The sequence below is a fragment of the Aulonocara sp. 'chitande type north' Nkhata Bay genome, linkage group LG9 (genome assembly GCF_057382095.1).
Source record: "Aulonocara sp. 'chitande type north' Nkhata Bay isolate Kocher_YH1m ecotype deep benthic linkage group LG9, A_spYH_male_GT1.1, whole genome shotgun sequence".
Classification (NCBI taxonomy): Eukaryota; Metazoa; Chordata; class Actinopteri; order Cichliformes; family Cichlidae; genus Aulonocara; species Aulonocara sp. 'chitande type north' Nkhata Bay.
In genome coordinates this window covers 11055103-11074600 of record NC_141352.1, presented here as the reverse complement: position 1 = coordinate 11074600, position 19498 = coordinate 11055103, and the positions used below count along the sequence as shown (strand labels likewise).

The 19498-nt window shown below is 39.7% G+C and overlaps 1 protein-coding gene across 1 annotated transcript in view; it reads right to left on the bottom strand.

Annotated features, from left to right (window-relative positions):
• The window catches only part of LOC147321683 (LIM zinc-binding domain-containing Nebulette-like), a 54530-nt gene extending 35032 nt beyond the window's left edge, over positions 1-19498 (bottom strand). Inside the window, exons 1-2 of the mRNA XM_086305756.1 lie at positions 19214-19498; positions 13908-14002 (exon numbers count right to left, since the gene is read on the bottom strand). Coding sequence (XP_086161882.1) covers positions 13908-14002; positions 19214-19282 — 164 coding nt within the window. The 5' untranslated portion in view covers positions 19283-19498. The remainder of the gene's footprint in view (positions 1-13907; positions 14003-19213) is intronic.

Below are 19498 nucleotides of genomic sequence, written 5' to 3'. Positions count from 1 at the left end.
AGAGTCTCTGATTGGAAAAGGTTGCAGTCACCAGGTGTCCTGCCATGTGTGAAACATCCGTTTTTATGTGCATGAACGTTCAGCCTGTTGTGTTACCTGCTGTCTCCAGCTAACACAAAGAAGTCTTGCTGTGTTGAACGTTCTTTGTAGTGCATCCCTCTGGTTGTTGTAGTTCACTAAAAACAAGTTGAAGCCTTTTTGCAACTAAAAGAAGTCTCAACTTTCTTTATGGTCGACCTAATGACACCTTGGAAAATCTTTTTTTAATTCACAACAAAACTCTGTCTGACTCGGGTACAACAAGGATTAAGAATAAATGCATTGGTGAGAACCTGTACCAGCTTCCTGATCGTTGATCTCTCCACCAATAAATATCATAATCTTCCAGATTAAAGTACCCACTCTAGTTTCCAGGAACATAACTCCTGCTTCTGCCTTCACCCACAGAGGAGCGATCTGTGCCACAAATTTCGGTTTAAAAGTTGCAGACGATGGCAGAAACTTAAAAAAACCCGTCGCCGTCATTAAGCGATACTGCTGTGTAGACAGGACCTTTGTCTCTGGTTCATGGAGATGAGTCTCAGTCAGCAAATGGTGGCGTTTTATATCTTTATTAAGAAGCTGACAAAAGACCACGCTGTCCTCAGTGGCTTTAACACTACATCTTTATTATGCTGAAGGAAAAGAGGAGAGGAGCAAGGGAATAAAAGAAACAGGAAGAGTAAAAAGAATGAAATGTAAAGAAGCTGGACAGCAAATGAAAAACAAAAGAACAAATCTGGGAAGATGAAGATAAATCAAAAGGAGATGGGATAAAAGGAAGAGGGAAAACACAAAGCAAAGAGTGAAGACAAAACATGTAGGTGAGGGAGGACAGGAAAAACAAACGTAATATAATAAAAACGTAAAAAAATAAGAGGGAAGATATTTACGATTTTAAAAGAACGTACAGCGAGTCTAACTCAGCCTCCTGAGAGCTTTTTACTCTCTTTGTATCGTGACACAGCTTCTGATGAAAGCACAACAACAACATAAACTGCAATGCATTCAGAGCTCCATCTCATCACAAGGCTGTTTATAGAGCCGGAGCACTTCTAGCACCCGGACACTGTCTCTACTCATCTCTCTTCACTGTCCCTCGTCTTTCTGTTCACTCGTTCATGCGTGACGTTCTCAGCCAGCCTTCAATAGAGCCGTTGCTCATCCCTCTGTCTTCTCTTCCTCTGATTTTATTTCATGGCGATCACTGAGCCTCCCAGTCGCCCCCAGTAATCCTTCACATTTCTATTGATTTATTTTCTTAAAACTGTCTCTAACTCGGTCTTTGTCTCGGTATCTGCCTCTCTTCTCCTGTGCCGTTCCCCTCCTCGTCCCGTCTCGGCAGACTCTCGGGTCGAACCATGAAAGATCAGACGGAGGGTTACATAAGTTTTGTTATATCTTTTCAACAGCTTCGTCTCTCAATGAACTGCACTGACGTCTCTGTTTCTCACAGTCGGATTTATTCTCCCCGCTCTCTTCTGCTTCTCTCTCCGAGCGACAGACTCGTTAGTTTGTGTCACAACACTGAGCTCTCTGCCCTGTTTTCATGTGTATTGTGAATTTGTGCAGAAACCCCAAGAGAAGCACAGAAATTGAGAAAAATATTCTAAAAATACTGTAAAAAGAAAAAAAGTATGTCCATCCTGTGTTTCGTTAGGCTGGAAAGTTTGTGTAATGATGGAGCAAACAGGAAACAGATGAACTTTCTTCCAACATCAGTGACTCCAAAGGTTCTTTGTCCAAGCTTTTATTGTGAATATAGTTCCACTAAAACCCCATTAAAGGACTTTAATATGTTAACATAACCAAATACCAAGTGAGAAAGAAACTTATAAAGTGGTTCAGTAGGTTTGAAGCCACATGCTTTCATGACCTCACCACCTCCACCTGGATTGTAAAGTGGGCCTCATCACTGTGGGAGCTGGAAGCACTTCAGGAACACTTACATGGATCATTTTAAAACGCGCCTACAACCTGCTCACGTTTGTGACTGCAAACCATGTGAGAGTGAGGCATGCATCTTCACTGTATGATCTCAAATCCGTGGTCGTCTAGAGATCTACAAAACTACAAACAACTGTCATTGTCCAAATACCAAAGGACCAGACTGCACATGTCGTATCGTGGATGACATTAGCTCGTAAAGCAATTTGTATGAAAACGTAACCAGCCAGGTGTAAGTTACGGAGCCCCGCAGGGGACATGAGAGAAAAAAAAAATTAAGACGGACTTTTGCCAGATCTCGCAAAACAAACTCGGATCTCGCAAAAGTTTTAGCAGCATTCTTCGGACGCCAGCTCGAAGCCGACCGGGAGGTCGAGGCACGATGTGCCGGGAAAGCGGTGTTCCTCCCGGCTGTAGTAGGTCTCGACCTCCCGTTAACAGAGGTCGAAGGCCGAAGAATGCGGCTAAAACTTTTGCGAGATCTCGCAAAAGTTTTGCGAGATCCCGAGTTAGTTTTGCGAGATCTCGCAAAAGTCCGCCTTAATTTTTTTTTCTCCCATGTCCCCTGCGGGGCTCCGTAGTAAGTTGACTACACTGCATGAATCGGAAAATGATTTGTTCATACAGGGAGCTGCTAAAGTAACTGTGCTTAACTTTATCCACTGAGTACAAACTGCATGACACAGCTTGCAGTTTGTCCACATTAGAAGGAATTAACCAGACAATAGCCAACTTTTCATTATGTTCCAAAAAATGACACGATGCCTCCATGAGATGAATGTCCTGCTGATTTGTTTTCACGTACTGATGCAGACAAATTACTCGATACTCAACTAAACTGCTACAGCTTTTTTAACCTTATGTATAATTTTATTTTGCTTTGTTTTATTATATTGCTACTGTTATTGTACTATTGTAAGGTGACCTTGAGGGTTTTAAAGGCGCCCATGTATTATCATTATTTTTATTAGTAGCAGTATTATTATGAGTAAAATCAGCTTGCTTGTTCACAACAATCTGTTCAGGCAGTCAGTTAAAAATCTTAAATATATGATTAAAAAACATATAATCTTCAGCCTGTGTTCAGTGAGTCAGTGCGAAGCTTTTGCACAAATAACATTATTAGATGTCAGTCGTTATTTGCCCCATTCATGTGTTTACGCCGTTCACTCTTTTGAAAACTCCCCACTTCCAACAGTTATTTAACTCTTGTAATCTGTGGTGCACGTCTCTGCTCCTGCACTCAAATTCAAAATTAATAATGCACAAACATCTAAAAACAGAGCAGTGAAGCTTTTAATAGATCTTAAAGGAAGCATTTCCTTCTGTGACTGATTTCTGCACAAACACCTGGAGGAGATGCTCATCATCTACCTGCTTACTCTGTAAACTCGGCTGTGCTGAATAAGATGCATGAATTAAACAGAAGTTGTCTCCGTTTTACTTTCATTTCCATCGCCTCGGTGAAGCAGAGACAGAAACGAACAGTGTTTTCTCTCTGCGCTGTGAGGAGCACAAAAAGACTGGAGTATGTGGGTTATGTGGGCAGTTGCATTACATAACCACACAGTCTTAACCACAATTATCTGAGCTGATAAAAGACTGTTAAGATGCACACACGGAGAATAATTTGACTAATGTTTACATTAAATACATGCACAGATCAGAAACACTGATGAGAGGACGAGAGTGGATGAGAGTCGTTGGGACTTCAGTGTGATCTGTTCCATGTGTCTTCTTGTTCAAAGGAGCAGCTGGTGTGCAGTGTTACATAACCAGCTTTGATTAATACTAATTTGCATAAAGGATCATTTAATTAAACAGAAATATCTCATGCAGGAAGATTCCTCCCACAAACACAGTCAGCGGACTGTTTCTGCTGCGATGTGCAGGAAATCCTGGAAGCGCGTCACTAATTTGGTCTTTAATCAACTGCGATATAATCTGAGATTGACTCAAAACATTGAGGGTGTAAAATATATCTTCACCTGAGACAACACACACACTGCCCGACCAGAAAGGTAAATACTGAATATAACTCAGCAAACAGGTGAGAGCCTGCTGGTTGTTCTAAGTTCATTTTTTTCTGAGCCGGAAATGAATATTTGAGGCAAAGTAAAATTCAACAGTTTAACATAGAGTCTGCAGTTTTGTTCAAGCCCTATTTTTAAAATGTTCATGTTTATGGCTGCTACAGAAATGGTTTTGGTCTCTGTGGAAAGTTTCCCCTTCACAACAATAGTTCTGAACTACAGCCATTTATACTGACAGCTGGACACCAACACAGGAAGCTACAGCCAATCAAGCTGAGACCTTATAACTTCCCTGAACTCGACCACTACATCTTAAAAGGAATATTTGGACAAATAACACAAATAAACCTTCCAAAAAGTTTGTGCTCCAATTTTAGTAAAAAGAAATTCTGATATTTTACATAGTAAGTAGTACATGTATGTGGCACTTTTCAAGAACAAAACATGCAAAATGCTATACCATATTAATGAAATGAAATTATGTGATTAAAACAGTGATGATTAGAAAGATGCACCGTGAAACTTACACCTCTATTCAGAAAAATAAGATTCATTGAGATTAAAAATAGCAGAGAGGCTTTATAAAAAATGCAAGTGGTAATTACACGATGTCCAGTAAGACGATTCAAATCAGAAGATTCATTAAAAGAATACATTTATGGTCAGAAATAAAATGTCCTAAGAGGAGAGACGGTCAATACTGAGTCTGAAAATAAGACTGTAAAAGCAATCAGGTCTCATAACAGACTTTTACTTAAACATAACAAATTACTTTGTGTTGAATTTGTTAAAAAAAAAGAAGAAAGAAAGTGTTGTGTAGTGCTAATTAGCAGGTACCTGAATTTGTGCGTTATGCTGCTACAATTTATGAATGCAACTTGTTACAGTGAGCATCAGCCTATAACTCGACACTCCATGTTCTCCATGTTTACATTGTCTCATTTAACATGATCCCAGGTCTGGTTCATGGTGGCTACGTGGGTACAGTCTCACTGACTGACTCACTCTTGCAGTCTGCCTCTAGTGGCCATTAGAGGAACTGCAGTATTTTTCCTGAAGGTTATTGCCGATACTAATAAACAAAAGAGCAAAAAATCTCCACATTTGAACAGAAATAAGAGAATGTGTTGTGTTTTAATTGTGCAAAAACCAAACTTTCCTCTTGTGTAATTGCTTGCTGATGTTTTTTTTAAATATCTAAAGCAAAGACGGCTATTTGAGCCAGAGCAGCAGTCATGCAAATTTAATTACCTTGCATATAAAGCTAATGATCTGTCATGTAGCGCATGTGAGAATTAAAGAGACAATTTAATCTGACAACGCTGACAAACGATGACTCTCAGGCCCTGCAGACAGTGGTCAAAGTTCGGCGTGTCAGAGCCTCGTTAATGAAACAGCTCAGAGGTCGTACGCTGTCCTGGTTCAGACACAACAGATTAAAACTCAACCCATGACCTGCCACAGGAATCCATGCGTGTGTGCCTTTGCCTGAAGAAAACACTGAGCCCTGTGTGTGAGAGGCGACAGCTTGAGGTTTCTCTGCAGCATTACTGCTTGTGAAAGCTAGTTTCTGGTTGCATTAGTCCATTAGTGACGTCAGTAGGCATTGCCTGTTAGAGTTTTGGCTCTCATGTGCCTCTGTAATCCTTGTCCCTACTTGCCCCCCTGTTCTTTTTTTTGTTGCCCCCCTCGCCTTTTGAAGTGTAGATAGGATTTTGGAAAGCACGGGACTATGGTCGTTAGATCTGCAGACCTTTAGTTTCCCTCTGAAGTGAAAAAGAGGTCAGTTGCGTCTGTCCTCACGTCTAACATAAAGAATCTTTATTTATACTCCAATAATAATTAAATATAAACGTTGTCCATGTTAAAAAGGACATATGTCATGGTCCCGAGATTTTTGTTGAAATTTGGTATTCTTAATTAATATATTTGAGTTTTTGGATTCTGCATTTATATTTTTGTCTTTGTAGACATTCTTTAGATTTGAACTTTATTTATTTTATCATCAGATGCAAAAAAAGGCTGACTTATTATTGAATGTTGTGTCCTGCACTTTGGCTCCCAGATAAGTGAACAATCAATGCCAAACAATCCACACCTGACAGTATCCCATGTGTCTGAATTAGACAGGTGAAGCAAGGATGTCAATAAAGCACATAAAAGGACTCTTTTCAATAGTGCATCAATTCAAGGTTGAAGGTTAAAGAATTTTCAGCGGTGGCCTCTTTATCCCTGTGTAATACAGATTAAATGTGCATACTGTCTCACATCAGCAGCACACACATTCACATTATTATCCATTTTTCTACAAATATTTTCACATTAGCCAAACTGTCAATTCAATGTATGATGTGCGTTTTTCATGTTTGTCATGTGTATCATCATATTTGAATATCTGTAGATTTGGAAATCATGCAAAATATTCAACTCATAAAACGCTTCAACAGAATTCCACTAGATGTACATCTAATGTAAGAAACCTATTAAACCTTTACACCAAGCATCATGACATTAAAGTTAACTCAGTTCACCCACGAACTGGTGAGTTTTTGCTTGTGTTGGTGCCACTGCCAAAACCTTCGGCCACAACTGTTGTGGATTGCAGCAGTGACGATTCTGAGGAGGTGGTGACCAAAATTGGTATCAATACAGTGATTAAAATCTCAGGATCCTTGGCATTAAAGCCTTATTAGCTCACTGAAGAGTGACCATAGCACTGCTGACACACATTTCAAGTTAACAGCCTATCTGGGATTGGGTTAGTCTTGCAAAAAAGCTGCAAAACTGCATGTGGATGGAAGCTTCAGTGAGGGTGGGAAGAAAATACTTAACCTTTAAGGCTATGGTACTGTTGTAGTGTTTTATAGCAATGAAGCTGATATTTAATGGAAGAAACTGTAAAATAAGTGCAAACTCAAAGAGCAGACGGGTGCTTAAAAGAAACTGTCAGGACCAAGGTTATTATCGTTAACGAAAACTAACGAAATAACGAAAACTAGAAGTGAAAAAACATTTTCGTTAACGGGAATAAAAATAAAAACAAAAAAAGGAAAACTAAAACTGTAATGAGTGTTCACAAAACGAACTAAAATTAACTGAATTTATAGCAAAAATGTGTTAGTTTTCATTGATGTGTGCGTGTCATACAATAGTCAAAATGAAGTTTAGTTTCCAGATTTTTTTCTTGCTGTCTCATTATGCCAGCAGGTGGCAGTACGTTAGTCGAGTCGTCTGTGTCGCTGCTCCGTCCACGCGCAGAATCGTGTCAGGAAAAGTCGGGAGAAAGCGCCAGAGTCCAATTTGGGATTACTTTGAATATGACTGTGTTTTGGATAAAACAAGTGTCTTGTAGTGGGAAGAGACAAATTATGAGGGACATTTCTAAAGGGAAAAAAATCCCACAAACCTTAAAGTGCACTTGAAAAGCTCACACAAGAAGGCTAACCTAGCTTACCTTGAGAAGGTAAGGGAGCACACTCAACCCTCATCCCCAGAAACAGAAGCTAACCCCAGGCAAGGCAGCGTGATGCATCCTGGGACAACAGGACGGGGACATCTACATAACTGTGTGAGTCAATTGCCTTCAAAAAGTTTATCAATTCACTTGAACCAAAATTATGAACACCCGGTGCTGCAAGAGTTAATAGTCTCATTGGGGCCAAGATATACATTTTATAGTTGCCTGGTATCAATGGTTGTTCATCTGCCTTTATTTATTTATGTATTTATTTATTTATTTAAAGAACCCATGGGTGGGAATGTGAGTTGTCTGTCTCTGCGTGTTAGCCCTGCGACAGACAGGCGACCTGTGCAGGGTGCAGGGTATGGTAGCTGGAATAGCAACATACCCAAGGATAAGCAGAAGAGAATGACTGATATGATGAAACTGGGATTTTGTTGCACTTAATTATTGCAAACAACTAAAACTATAACTGAAACTAATCAAAACTAAACTGAAACTAAGGATTTTCAAAAAAATAAAAACTAAACTAAACTAGCAAACAATTGGTAAAAACTAATCAAAACTGATATAAAATTTAAAATCTGAAGTCAAAACTAAATAAAAATAAAAACTAATGAAAATTGCAAAACTATTAAAACCCTGGTCAGGACTCAGCATTGCCACTGACTATAAATACTCTCTGTACCCACTTTAAAGTCTAAAGTTAAAAACTAGCATTTATTCCATTTCCTCCATTTAAATACTTCGATAAGGAAGTCTAGATTTAACTCATTTTAATGATCAAACCTGCTACTTTGCAAAGAACATCAAGAATTAAATGAGTGATAGAAAAAAGCTAAAAATAAGAAATGAGGCCATCAATTCAGATGTTATTGTTGTCACCATAGTGTTGACTTCAGCCACAGCTCAACAATGGTGAGGGATGACACAAGCAGCCAAGAAAAACATGGCTGCCGGGCTTTTGCACAATAGACAGCAGTTATATACGGCAGCACTAAAAACAAGGCGCGTCAGAGTCGCAGCCTCACAGAGACGCTGTAATTACAGGATGCTGGTTTGTACACTGAGCGCTACATGTAACAGTGAGGTACAAAAGCAAAACTCTCACTGATGAGTAAGAACTCCCTGCAGGAAGTCTGCAGCCACTTTCTGCACAGTAAACAAACCTGACAGAGTAACAAACAGACAGAGACAGCCGGCCAGGCAGCAGTGGAAGGAACTAATCACACACAGCGACTCAAAAAACTGGCAAGAAAGGGAAATATGGCTCCTTCATCTTTTTCCACCATTAACCTCCTAGGACCTGTGCCCACATATGTGGACATCACATTTTGGCTTATTTAGACCAAAATACTAAATTTTGCTCTACAAGGGCCTGATATCCACTTACGAGGATATTATACTGCTACTGTTCTATCAAAATTTTAAACGAATATCCTCATATGTGGCTCTTATTGTTCTTAAAAACAAAAATAAGGTAAAAATTCTTTGTTTTTACAGTCATCAGGCCCCAATCAGCCCAAATATCAAAGAGAAATGAAAGATGCATGCAGTGGAAGAGTTCAGGTCTTAGGAGGTTAAGACTTTTGCAGGAACTCTGTATATTTTTAGGCTGCAGTTATAAATGTTTGATTTTTCCTGCATTTAAAGACAAAATTAATACAAAAGTTGAAGTTACCATGTTTTGAGACTTTGTGCTGAGAGACGGAGCTTTTTTTTGTGCCCCATACACCGCACGGTTACAGAAGCAATGGTTTTATTTACTTTGTAACAACAACCCTGGACATTACATGCTGACTGGGACTCATTGATCACTACACGAGTCTCTGTCACATGACCTGTTAATACTTAAACCTTTACACAAACAGACGCCTGGCTTTTTCTTGTGAGTTCTCTTTGACTTTTTGCTTTTTCCCTCCCATCAGGAGACAGTTGATAATAAGTTTATTAGATCTGATCACATTAAATGAAACATTAACAACAATCGTACCATATGTTAATGACAAGCCTCAAAATGAGCAATGATTTAATGCATTTAAAGCAGCTTCTTTAGTGGAACTATCTGTTGGTATCCAACATTGTTAATTTTTATGCATTTTGATTAAAACCTTGGAAACAAATGATGTACATCATTACATATGACATCAACAGAGTAAGACATTTTGCAAAAAATGAACTTAATTGAATATATCCTATAAAAAAAAAAATCATAAATTGCTTTGCTTTGGAAAACAAAAAATGCAAATCATCTCCAAAATGAAAATACTGTTCATGGTTGTAAATGAAAACAAAATGTTCCTTTTATTGGAGGGAGGACCGTTGCTTGGAGTGCTGTGGGCATCATTTTCAAACTCTTCTAGTCATTAATCGTTTATGAAATAACAGCCGTGTGATGGACTGGCAGCGTGTCCTGACTGTCCCAACCTGATGGATGGAGATAACTATGCCACAGCAATGATTTACATCCTGTCCTTTGGACCTTCAAGTACAAATAAGGGAAAAACAGAATGTATACAGACAGATCCAACACTTGTCAGGTAATCAGTCTGCAGGCTGAAACCATTATCCAAGTAGAAGCTTAGTGATATTTGATGGTAGAATCTAAGCACATGGATGTGAGGTAGATAAAGCCGATAGAGTTTGATGTATGGTTGCATGTTGCTTGTAGTCTAAAGTTTCTATTACTAACTGTACATATATGGTAGATCTAAAGGTAAACATTTTACAGGTATTATGGTCTGGGTTTCTATGTCATATCAAATGTTTTAACTTGGTAAAATTACTAAAAAAAAAATCAACTTTTCTTTCCACTTAGGCCAGAAATCATTCTCATGTGTTTGTTCCCATAGTCTGAAAGGTCCTCCCAGGCCAGGAGAGGTGAAATGTATGATTGTGAGTTAAGTTCTTTCTAATTAAAATACCAAAAGCACCGAATGTGGAACGATAACATGAAACCTCAGATATATGTACGACTTTAAAGCTGCCGTGGTAAGTGGACCAATTTAATGACTGACCTGCTGTGACTTTCTTCAGCAGAGAGCAAACACACTCTAATGTGTTTTATGGGAAAAACACACACTAAAGCCATTAGGGTGTGTGAAAGTGGTGTGAGGGCTGACCTAAATTAACACACAATGTTACAGGCAGTGGTTAAACTCTATGCATACAAGTTATATGACACAAAACATAGACTTGGCTTTTTGTGCAGCAGAAACTTAAGAGGCAAAAACAGCTTAAAGGTGCTTGTAGAAAACAAGTGTGAGTCATTCTCATTTAGCAAGTGACACAGCATTTGTAAATCTCATTTCAGTTGATGGTGAGTAGACATGGGGGCTATCATGAGATAATGGTATACCAGGGTATTTAGAAATCCCAAGGCCATCATTTTCAGTACTGTAATAAAATAAAGACAAGGACCCTGAACTGACATTATTTACTGCGTTTGACTACAGAGCAGCCTCAGCTGTGAAAGCAACAACCACTTAACTAACAAGATAAAAAACAAAAGGTGAACCAGCGAACATTTTTCTTTTGATTGGCAGATTTAGTGCCCCACTATGGGACACTATTGCTACGTCCTTGATCCCCGAGCCCAAAGGCATCAAACTCCAGGCCTCGAGGGCCGGTGTCCTGCAGGTTTTAGATGTGTGCTTCATCCAACACAGCTGATTTAAATGGCTAAATGACCCCCTCAACATGTCTTGAGGTTCTCCAGAGACCTGGTAATGAACTAAACATTTGATTCAGGTGCAGGGCTCGCAAAATCGCTAGCCCGACGTCACAGCAAGTCATGTTGTTAGTGAGTCCATTAAAATTCTCCAAAAGACACCAGCAGCACACCCACACATAACTGAGAAAGCCCTGTTTAAAGACCAGAAGCTGCCTGGGCAGGGACGCCTGTTAATCAATGCAGCCGTGTCCCTAATCCAGTTATCCAGGGGCCCAGCTGTAAAACATCCACCTGACACAGTGGTTTTGAGGGGAAACAACCCACAGAGGGCAAAACCAGAGTGTCTCTTTGACATTGTAACATGTGAGTCTACAGGAACTGATTCGTTTTAAGAGTGCACCTCAAGTGGTGCCTGCAGGAACTGCAGTTTTTGACACTTGAATTTTTAGCTCTGGGTGTTTCTCTGTACTCATGAAGTGTTTAGAAGATATTTGCATGCACAGCTTGCACACAAATGACTTTTCATGGAAGAAAATACTGCCAAACCATGCTGGTTTTACCAGATGTTGTCTGTCACACTCGTTTACAACATGGAGACGTTAGCATGGACAGAGCCTGGAGCTCCTTAACCATGCTGTTACTCAGTGTTGTACATTACTCATACAACAATAATTGGATCAGCCACCTGATATTTCTGTTTATGTGGTTATCTGATTGCACTACAACGACTTAAGTCACGAGTATCTAAGCTTTAACGTATTTTTAACACAAATGCTGTGACAGAATTGTACCACAGAGTGTCAGGAAGGGATGAGGCCATGAAAAACAGAAGGATACCACCCACCCCAAAGATGAAACACTTTCATAGAGTAAGACGTCTGAGTGAAAAAGCCACCAGTGTTATCGCTCTGAGTCCCTTTTAAGCTTAAAGTGCTGTTTGTTTACAGGAGGAAACACTGACCAGGTCAACACCAGGAAACATATTTTTAACCACAGTCAAAGGTCGATTTAATGCCTCTGACTTTAAGCCCTGTTGTGTGTTTGTGTGTGAGGCCAGTAAGTCGATGCGGTGGACAAAGTGTACTTGTTCTCTTCACAGCTGGCTGCCATTCAAAAGATAACTTTCTGATAAAGCTCCTACAAATATTCAGCTCATTTCAGAGACTTTGCTACAAACACACTGATACCTGCTTCCACTATATAAATGCATCAACCAGGTTCTTGTTGTTTTCTGCTAAAAGCTTTTCTTACTAGTTTAGTAAAGTCTGCAAGGACAGTAACTAATGGTTACACTGTAATACAACAAATGAATGAGTTGGCAACATCACTCAAAATCTTCTGGACATCGTCCAAATATTTACCTGCTCTTGTACATTAATACATCTGAGGGGTTTTCTTGTTTATTCTCCTACTTGGAAACTTTTAACTTGACTGTTATTAAATTATCACGATTACAGAAAGTATTAAAATTGACAAACCTGTGGAGAGTTTTCTAGTTTTCTGCTTTAATAGATGTTAATTGTTGCAATGTGTAGTTAAAAAGACTGTATGCCAACAGCAGTGGTACCAGCGCACATCTGGCTTATTGGAAGAAAGAGAGACGCCGTGTCATCAGGTCACCACCATGACCTGTTCAAATGCATCAAAGGTCTACGGTGTAGTCTCAGGCGTGATTACACCGTAAACAATGCTCTCTGCAACAACAAACATAAAACACTTATAACAGCTGATGAGTGTGTTGAGTTTAACAGCCTGGAAGTCGAATTCAAAAAAACCAGCAGCTAACTTCAGCATTTCTGCTGGCAACATATAAGAAGCCGCACAACGTCTCTGAACCCTCGGTATGTAACCAGTAATAGTCCACTACTACTCTTTAATTCAGAAATGTGACATCCTCAGCATTTTCACTGAAAAGTTGAGCTCAGAGCTTCAAGCATTAGTCCGTCCTGATTGAGGAAAGTCTCGTCTCCTTAATCTACTTTGGAATCTGTTTAACTGTCAACAGTTTAAATAAAAAAACACCAAACAGCTGCACATTTAGCAGGAAGGAGTAGACAACAGCTGAGCGAATAAATGGAGTGTTGCATTCTTATTTTACTGGTCGATGCTGTTTGTTAGAGCAATCTGCAACAAGGACAGACACTCAGATCATTGAACAACTAACAATAACAGGGTCAAAGGTCAAAGGCACAACCTCCCAATAAGATACTACAACAAGGTCTGCAGCACAAGCTGTAATTTACTCCCATCATCCATCAAATGCAGATCCAAGTCTTGAATCCTTGGAGAGTTTGTAATCTCGTCTGTGAAGGTCTGGCAGCGCACAGTAAGTATCCTCTACTGGCAACAAACAGCAGTGTTGTGTCTCAATCTGCACAGATCATAACAAGCAGAACATGCTAACAGAAAAGTGAAATGCTCTGTGGGAGAAGCAACAGTGATGGAGTGAAGTTGGGCTGGGCTCGCAACCAAAACCACTGAAACCAACCAAAAACTGAAACCACCGCTGCTATAAAAACCTGGAAGCATCACCACACAGATATGAGCCGCCTGCAGATAATAACACAGCAGCTACAGCCAGGCGATGCTGTTTATACTCACACAACGTTCGTGGACGTATAATCGTCACACTTGAGTCAAGGCAAGGTTAGATAAGCACTCTGCAAACCTGTCATTATGCAGTACAACATGCAAAACGTTGGAGAGTATTTGAAGTTATTTATAATGTACAGAGAGAGAGAGACTCGGGACTCACGCGTTGCAGTAGGGTTTCTTATCATAGCCTTTGTAGTTCTTCATGTTCAGCGTCATCTTGCAAACTTCGCAGTGGAAACATCCTTTGTGCCAGTTCTGAAAACACACAGATTCACACTCGAATCAATAGATTCAAATGCTTCCATAGTTCAGTGATACCCTCGTGGAACCATTAAAGCCCAGTAAGCATGCTAAGATGTCATCTACAGAGATGTACAGGAAATTGGTGAACTGGAAGTATATAAATGGTAAATGGCCTGTATTTATATAGCGCTTTACTAGTCCCTAAAGACCCCAAAGCGCTTTACACAACCAGTCATCCACCCATTCACACACACATTCACACACTGGTGATGGTAAGCTACATTGTAGCCACAGCCACCCTGGGGCACATTGACAGAGGCGAGGCTGCCGGACACTGGCACCACCAGTAGGCAACGGGTGAAGTGTCTCGCCCAAGGACACAACGACCGAGACTGTCCAAGCCGGGGCTCGAACCAGCAACCTTCCGATTACAAGGCGAACTCCCAACTCTTGAGCCACGATCACCGAAGTATATCAGAATAATTACTTTATGATGATGTGGTCTGTTTGTCATTTAGTGTGTTTTCATCCCCTCAGAAGAAAAACTGAGGTTTGAACTGATCTGTGTTTGTGCAGAATTAGTTTGGAGTTTGTGTCTGAAATCTCTGCGTCCTTTTCATGGAGACTTTTTCAAGCTTCATTCTGTGGTTTTCCTCATTGAACTTCCTGGTTAGTACAGTAATGGCTATGATGCATTAATGGTACAAACGATGGCTACAGCCATCACCCATTGTTTTATGAAGTCACATGAAACCTCAAACACCACATTTTGCCTGTCTTGGTATTTTGAAACTGGACGTGAAGACGCAGTTGTGGATCATGTTTCTGTCTGAAACTTGAAAATGACTAAATCAACTACATTTTTCATTCACTGTGACATGACACGAACCACCGAACCTGTAAACTCACCTGTAAAGTTGTTACAGAGGTCAGGGCATTGATTTCAGAACCACAGTTTTCACCCTCCCTGTGGGCATTAAGAGTGCAGGTCTAAGGCTCTTCCACATTGCCTTCCCTTTGTGTTAAATCCTTAAATTAGAGCACGACTGATGTTGAATTTATAGGACCAGTGCAGATATTTGGGCATTTAAAAATAAGATCTATCTACGTCTTTCAGACACACCAAACATAAAGAGATTTACATAATATTTGTTATGTGAGGTTATTTATGAGTCTTTCTGTCACAGCAAGTCATGGACGCTACTTTCCTGCCCAACTCTGTAAGGATCAGCTGGCTGTTGTGTTGGTAGCAGCCCACTCATGCATGTTTCCAGCTGGGATGTTGCACAAGCATATGCAGACAACTTCTGGTTCTCCCATCTCTTGCTTACTTTTCAATTTTAATGTATGACGTATTATAAATGTAGATACCAATATAATCGTCAGATAGCTAACATCGGCCCCACCAGTATATCGCTCAGGCTCTACTAATATCTGTGGTTAGTTGCTTGTAGGAAGTTCTGCTCATGTAATAAGACGTGGTTAAAGGCAGATGTTAGGCATGGGTAGGGATGCATTTGCCTATTTATTTGCTTATTTAAATGTGGAAATGCATATCAGCTCAGCTTGAGTGCCTGAAGTCCTTCTCGCTCACAGGTGAGCATCAAACTTGAGTCACTTTGTTTCTAGATTCAGTCTGTTTTTGTAGCTCTTTACCAAATTTCTTTAAAAAAAGTTGCTAATCAACAGGCTTGATCTCGGCTGCTAGCACTGCTCTGTTTTATCACACAGTGAGAGAGCAGCTAGTGACCACAGCTATATATAAAAGACACATGCAGCTATGATAATGTCACCCAAACATTTGCAGTGTCCAGTTTTTAAAGTCTTAAGTTGAGCATTTTGGTCATCATCAGCTTAGCTTTTTGAAACCAGTCAGTGACAGGACAGATCCACCCTAAAGCTCTCCACCCTTCTTTCTTCTGCTTTTGGATTCTGATGAAGTTTAATATACAAACTAAGCATCATAATGTATTAAATAACACTGAAAACTGAGTCCTCTGGGAAGTGTTTACTGTGGTCACGCTGGTCTTTATCATAGACTTCTATAGCCACACTTCCTTGTTGCAGCCACAGTACTGACCCCATGCTGCTCAGAACAGGTATTTGTTTTTATTTCCTATATGGTCATTTTGTCAAGTTTTGAAAAAAATCAAGCACCTCCAACCTGCTCGGTCTCTCACTTTTGGCTGTTTAATTACTGATGAAGAACCGGAGCCTTCAAATGGTATTCGGTGCCGCCCCGTTCTCAGGCACTCAGGCGAGAAATGCCTCGGGTATGTGAGTGACTCCAGGTCACTGACTCTTGACCCCTGAAAGGTCGCTGGTTTTAGTTTGATGTTTGCATTCAGCTAATTTTGCCTTTGTTTCACCTGTGAAGGTCTCCTCACACTACAAGTCACATCTAAGATCACACCTCGTCTGCACAGAGTCCTTTTGCATGTGCCAAAATCTGAGAGTCCCAGTGGGAAGCTCCTGCTTCTTATGCCACCTGTTATCACAACACTATCAATGATTGATCACATGATAACAACCACCAGTCTACAAACACTCTGAGCAGCTCCACCTTATGTTGCTACAAAAATCAGAAACTTTTCTACATGACGTATGAAGCTGAAAGCAAACTGATATTTGTTCAGAAGAAAATGTGACAGATATGATTCTGTTTTACTCGTTTTAATATCCAGCACAGATCGTCCTCCATCTGTCCCGCTCTGGGATTAGTCAAAGTCAAAGTCAAATTAGTTAGAAAGCGACTGCATTTTGTGTTCGAGATGTCAACATGGTCATATGACTTCCATATTAATCCTCTACTTAAGTGCAGTCAAAGAGCAGGATGTGTTGAAATGCAAATCCTCAGTGAACCTGTAACAAGTCAAACTTTTATTTTCCACTGCACAGAGCACACACTCAGTTTCAGTAAAGGAAGAACTAGAAATGGACTAATGCACACTTAGGCTGATATTTGACTCTGTGTCAAGCAATCAAATATTGTATCTGTTATCTTTACTACAATTTTTGTACTTCAAGAAGATTGGCTAAACAACAGCTGGAGCCATTTTCAAGAGGCTTTAAGGTTTTCCGTCTTTATGTTGCAGATTAGCATCCGCATGGACAGTCACACTTTCAATTCACTTCCTGTTTTATTTTGAAAGTCAGTTGCCTTCCCTTCTTAAATGGTTTTCTTTTTAAGTTCACCTGTTCCTTAGTTTCCTCCTCCTGGTGTGTATTTATGTTACAACATCATCTCTCTTCTGTTCTGTTCTTTTGTTAACTGTCCGCGTAGATTTTTTTAAATCTTTCTGTACAAAGTATTTTGTTAAAAATCAGATTAAAGTTTTTTTGTTTGTTTTTCCTGCCAAGACTGTGAGCTGGGACATGCGTGATGCAACCATTTGCAGTATGTTCCCTGGGATACAATAGAAAAAAAATGTGTAGTAAACAGAGAACTCGAAGAACCAGAGAAGCAAAGCTGCTACAGAGGTGCCTTAAACCTGCTTTCTTTGTAACAGCCACTAGGGGGCGACTCCTTTGATTTGACTGTGAATGACATTAAAGTACAGAAAAGACTTCCACACTGAGCTTAAATCTTAAATTTACCTTTTTTATTTTGATTTTAGTCCTGTTAATATGCTAATAACAAAACCCAGTTCTGTAAATTTAAATTGTTGGTCACATTTATTTAATTTTTTTTTTTAATAATGTAAGTAAATCAGTGTTTAACTCAGCCCTGATGTTGCCTCACACTTCATGACTGGTTCCCAGTCTCTTCCTTAGTGAGTAATACAGCTTATATATGTATATTTAACACTGGTACTGGATCAGGATTTGATATTAACAAATGACCAAAGACGAGGTCTCAGAATCACATTGGATCTAGAAAAAGCTGCTAACTCTGAAATACTCTTCATGGCAAGAACAGGAACTGTGCGCTAAAACATTTCTGCTGTTATTTTTAATGCTGATCCTGCAGGAACTTTTAATTAAAACACAAATGATAAACAGAATCCTGGATTTCTTTTTTTATTTCTTTAGTTTTATTTTCAGACTTTGAGTCAAAAATGTAAAATGAGTGTCACCTGTGAAAACGTCTGATTAAAGGTTATTTTGTAAGGGACAGCAGGGACGTGCTTGAATAGCAAACATCTTTATGTCCCTCGACCTTCTTTTTCTCACATTCTCCTTAAACTTCTTTCTTTGCCTGCGTCCCTCTCTAAATGACTGCCTCCAACACTGCCTTTAGTTCTATTATAACCCAGACTTTCAGGTAGCATTTGGTCCAGCCTGCTCTCTCTTTATAAACCACACTCTCCTCATTGCTGAGCTCTTATAATAAAGTTGGATCCACATATTTTCTTCTTACTTCTACAATCAAAAACTGTTGATCTGCTGCTGATTCCTAAAACAAGAGTCTTTTGTGATGAAGACGAGGAGCTAATATTATGTGCGCTGCTGCCTACATGCTGTTGTGTCATCTGATTCCACACAGGACTGACAGTGAATGCATGAGGCTGCTGAAGATATTTTAATAATTTATCACCATTATGCAAGCGACTATTACAGAGGTGTTACCAGCAAATGCATAAATTAACAATGTGGTTTTACGCCAGAATTTAAGAGCAAAGATGGTCCAAAACATTCCTGTTACAGCCATTATTCATCATATCATTGGGCCATTCGAGCACTTATTTAAAAGAAGTCTGCGCTATGTTAACAGCTGGTTGTTACAATATTTCTTGATCTGTAATTGTGACACTTTAACAATTTTACTTACAAAAATATAGAGAAAAACAACTGAAGTGAGCTGACCGATGACATTAAAAAACTGTAAACTGTGTTTATAGCAAGCTGGGTTTAATCTAAATTAACAGAAATATATTAATTTGTTTGTTTGTTTTAGATAAATTTAAATAACAGAGGAAATAAATTTGGTAAATTAAACGGCACACCCACACATTTGGTCTCTACAACGGTGTATCACAGCTTTTGTCACTAGACCATCTTAAATAACCCACACTAGCGTTGCACTCATAAGGTAGTTATATATAATGATCCAGTGTTTTTACAAGCATGAAGCTTAAAAAGGGTTTGAAAGGTGAGTTTTCCTCACTTCACCGTTCACGTGACCCACCTCCAGTTTACACGCATTTCTGTGTGTTAAACTGTTTTCATCATTTTGTTTAACACACAGAAACGTCTGATTTGTCCCCAAAGAAAAGTTCCCACCTTGTCCAGGCAGCTGACTTTCTCCGTCGGGTACACGATCTTGCCACAGCGGGCACACGGGGGGTTCATCTCCAGACCTCCGCTGCGCTCTCCTCCAAAGCTTAAATTCCGCTTGTTTACGCCGGGATGAAATGTTGTAAAACGAAGCTCCGAAGCTCCAAAAAGGCCAAAGTTCTGTCAGCGAGGCTGTAAACTCTGTGAAGAAGCTGAACGACAGAGAGCGGCTCTGCTCTTCCTCTCACAGGCGTGAAGGCTGGATGCTGAGCTGGGACCGATCACTCAATC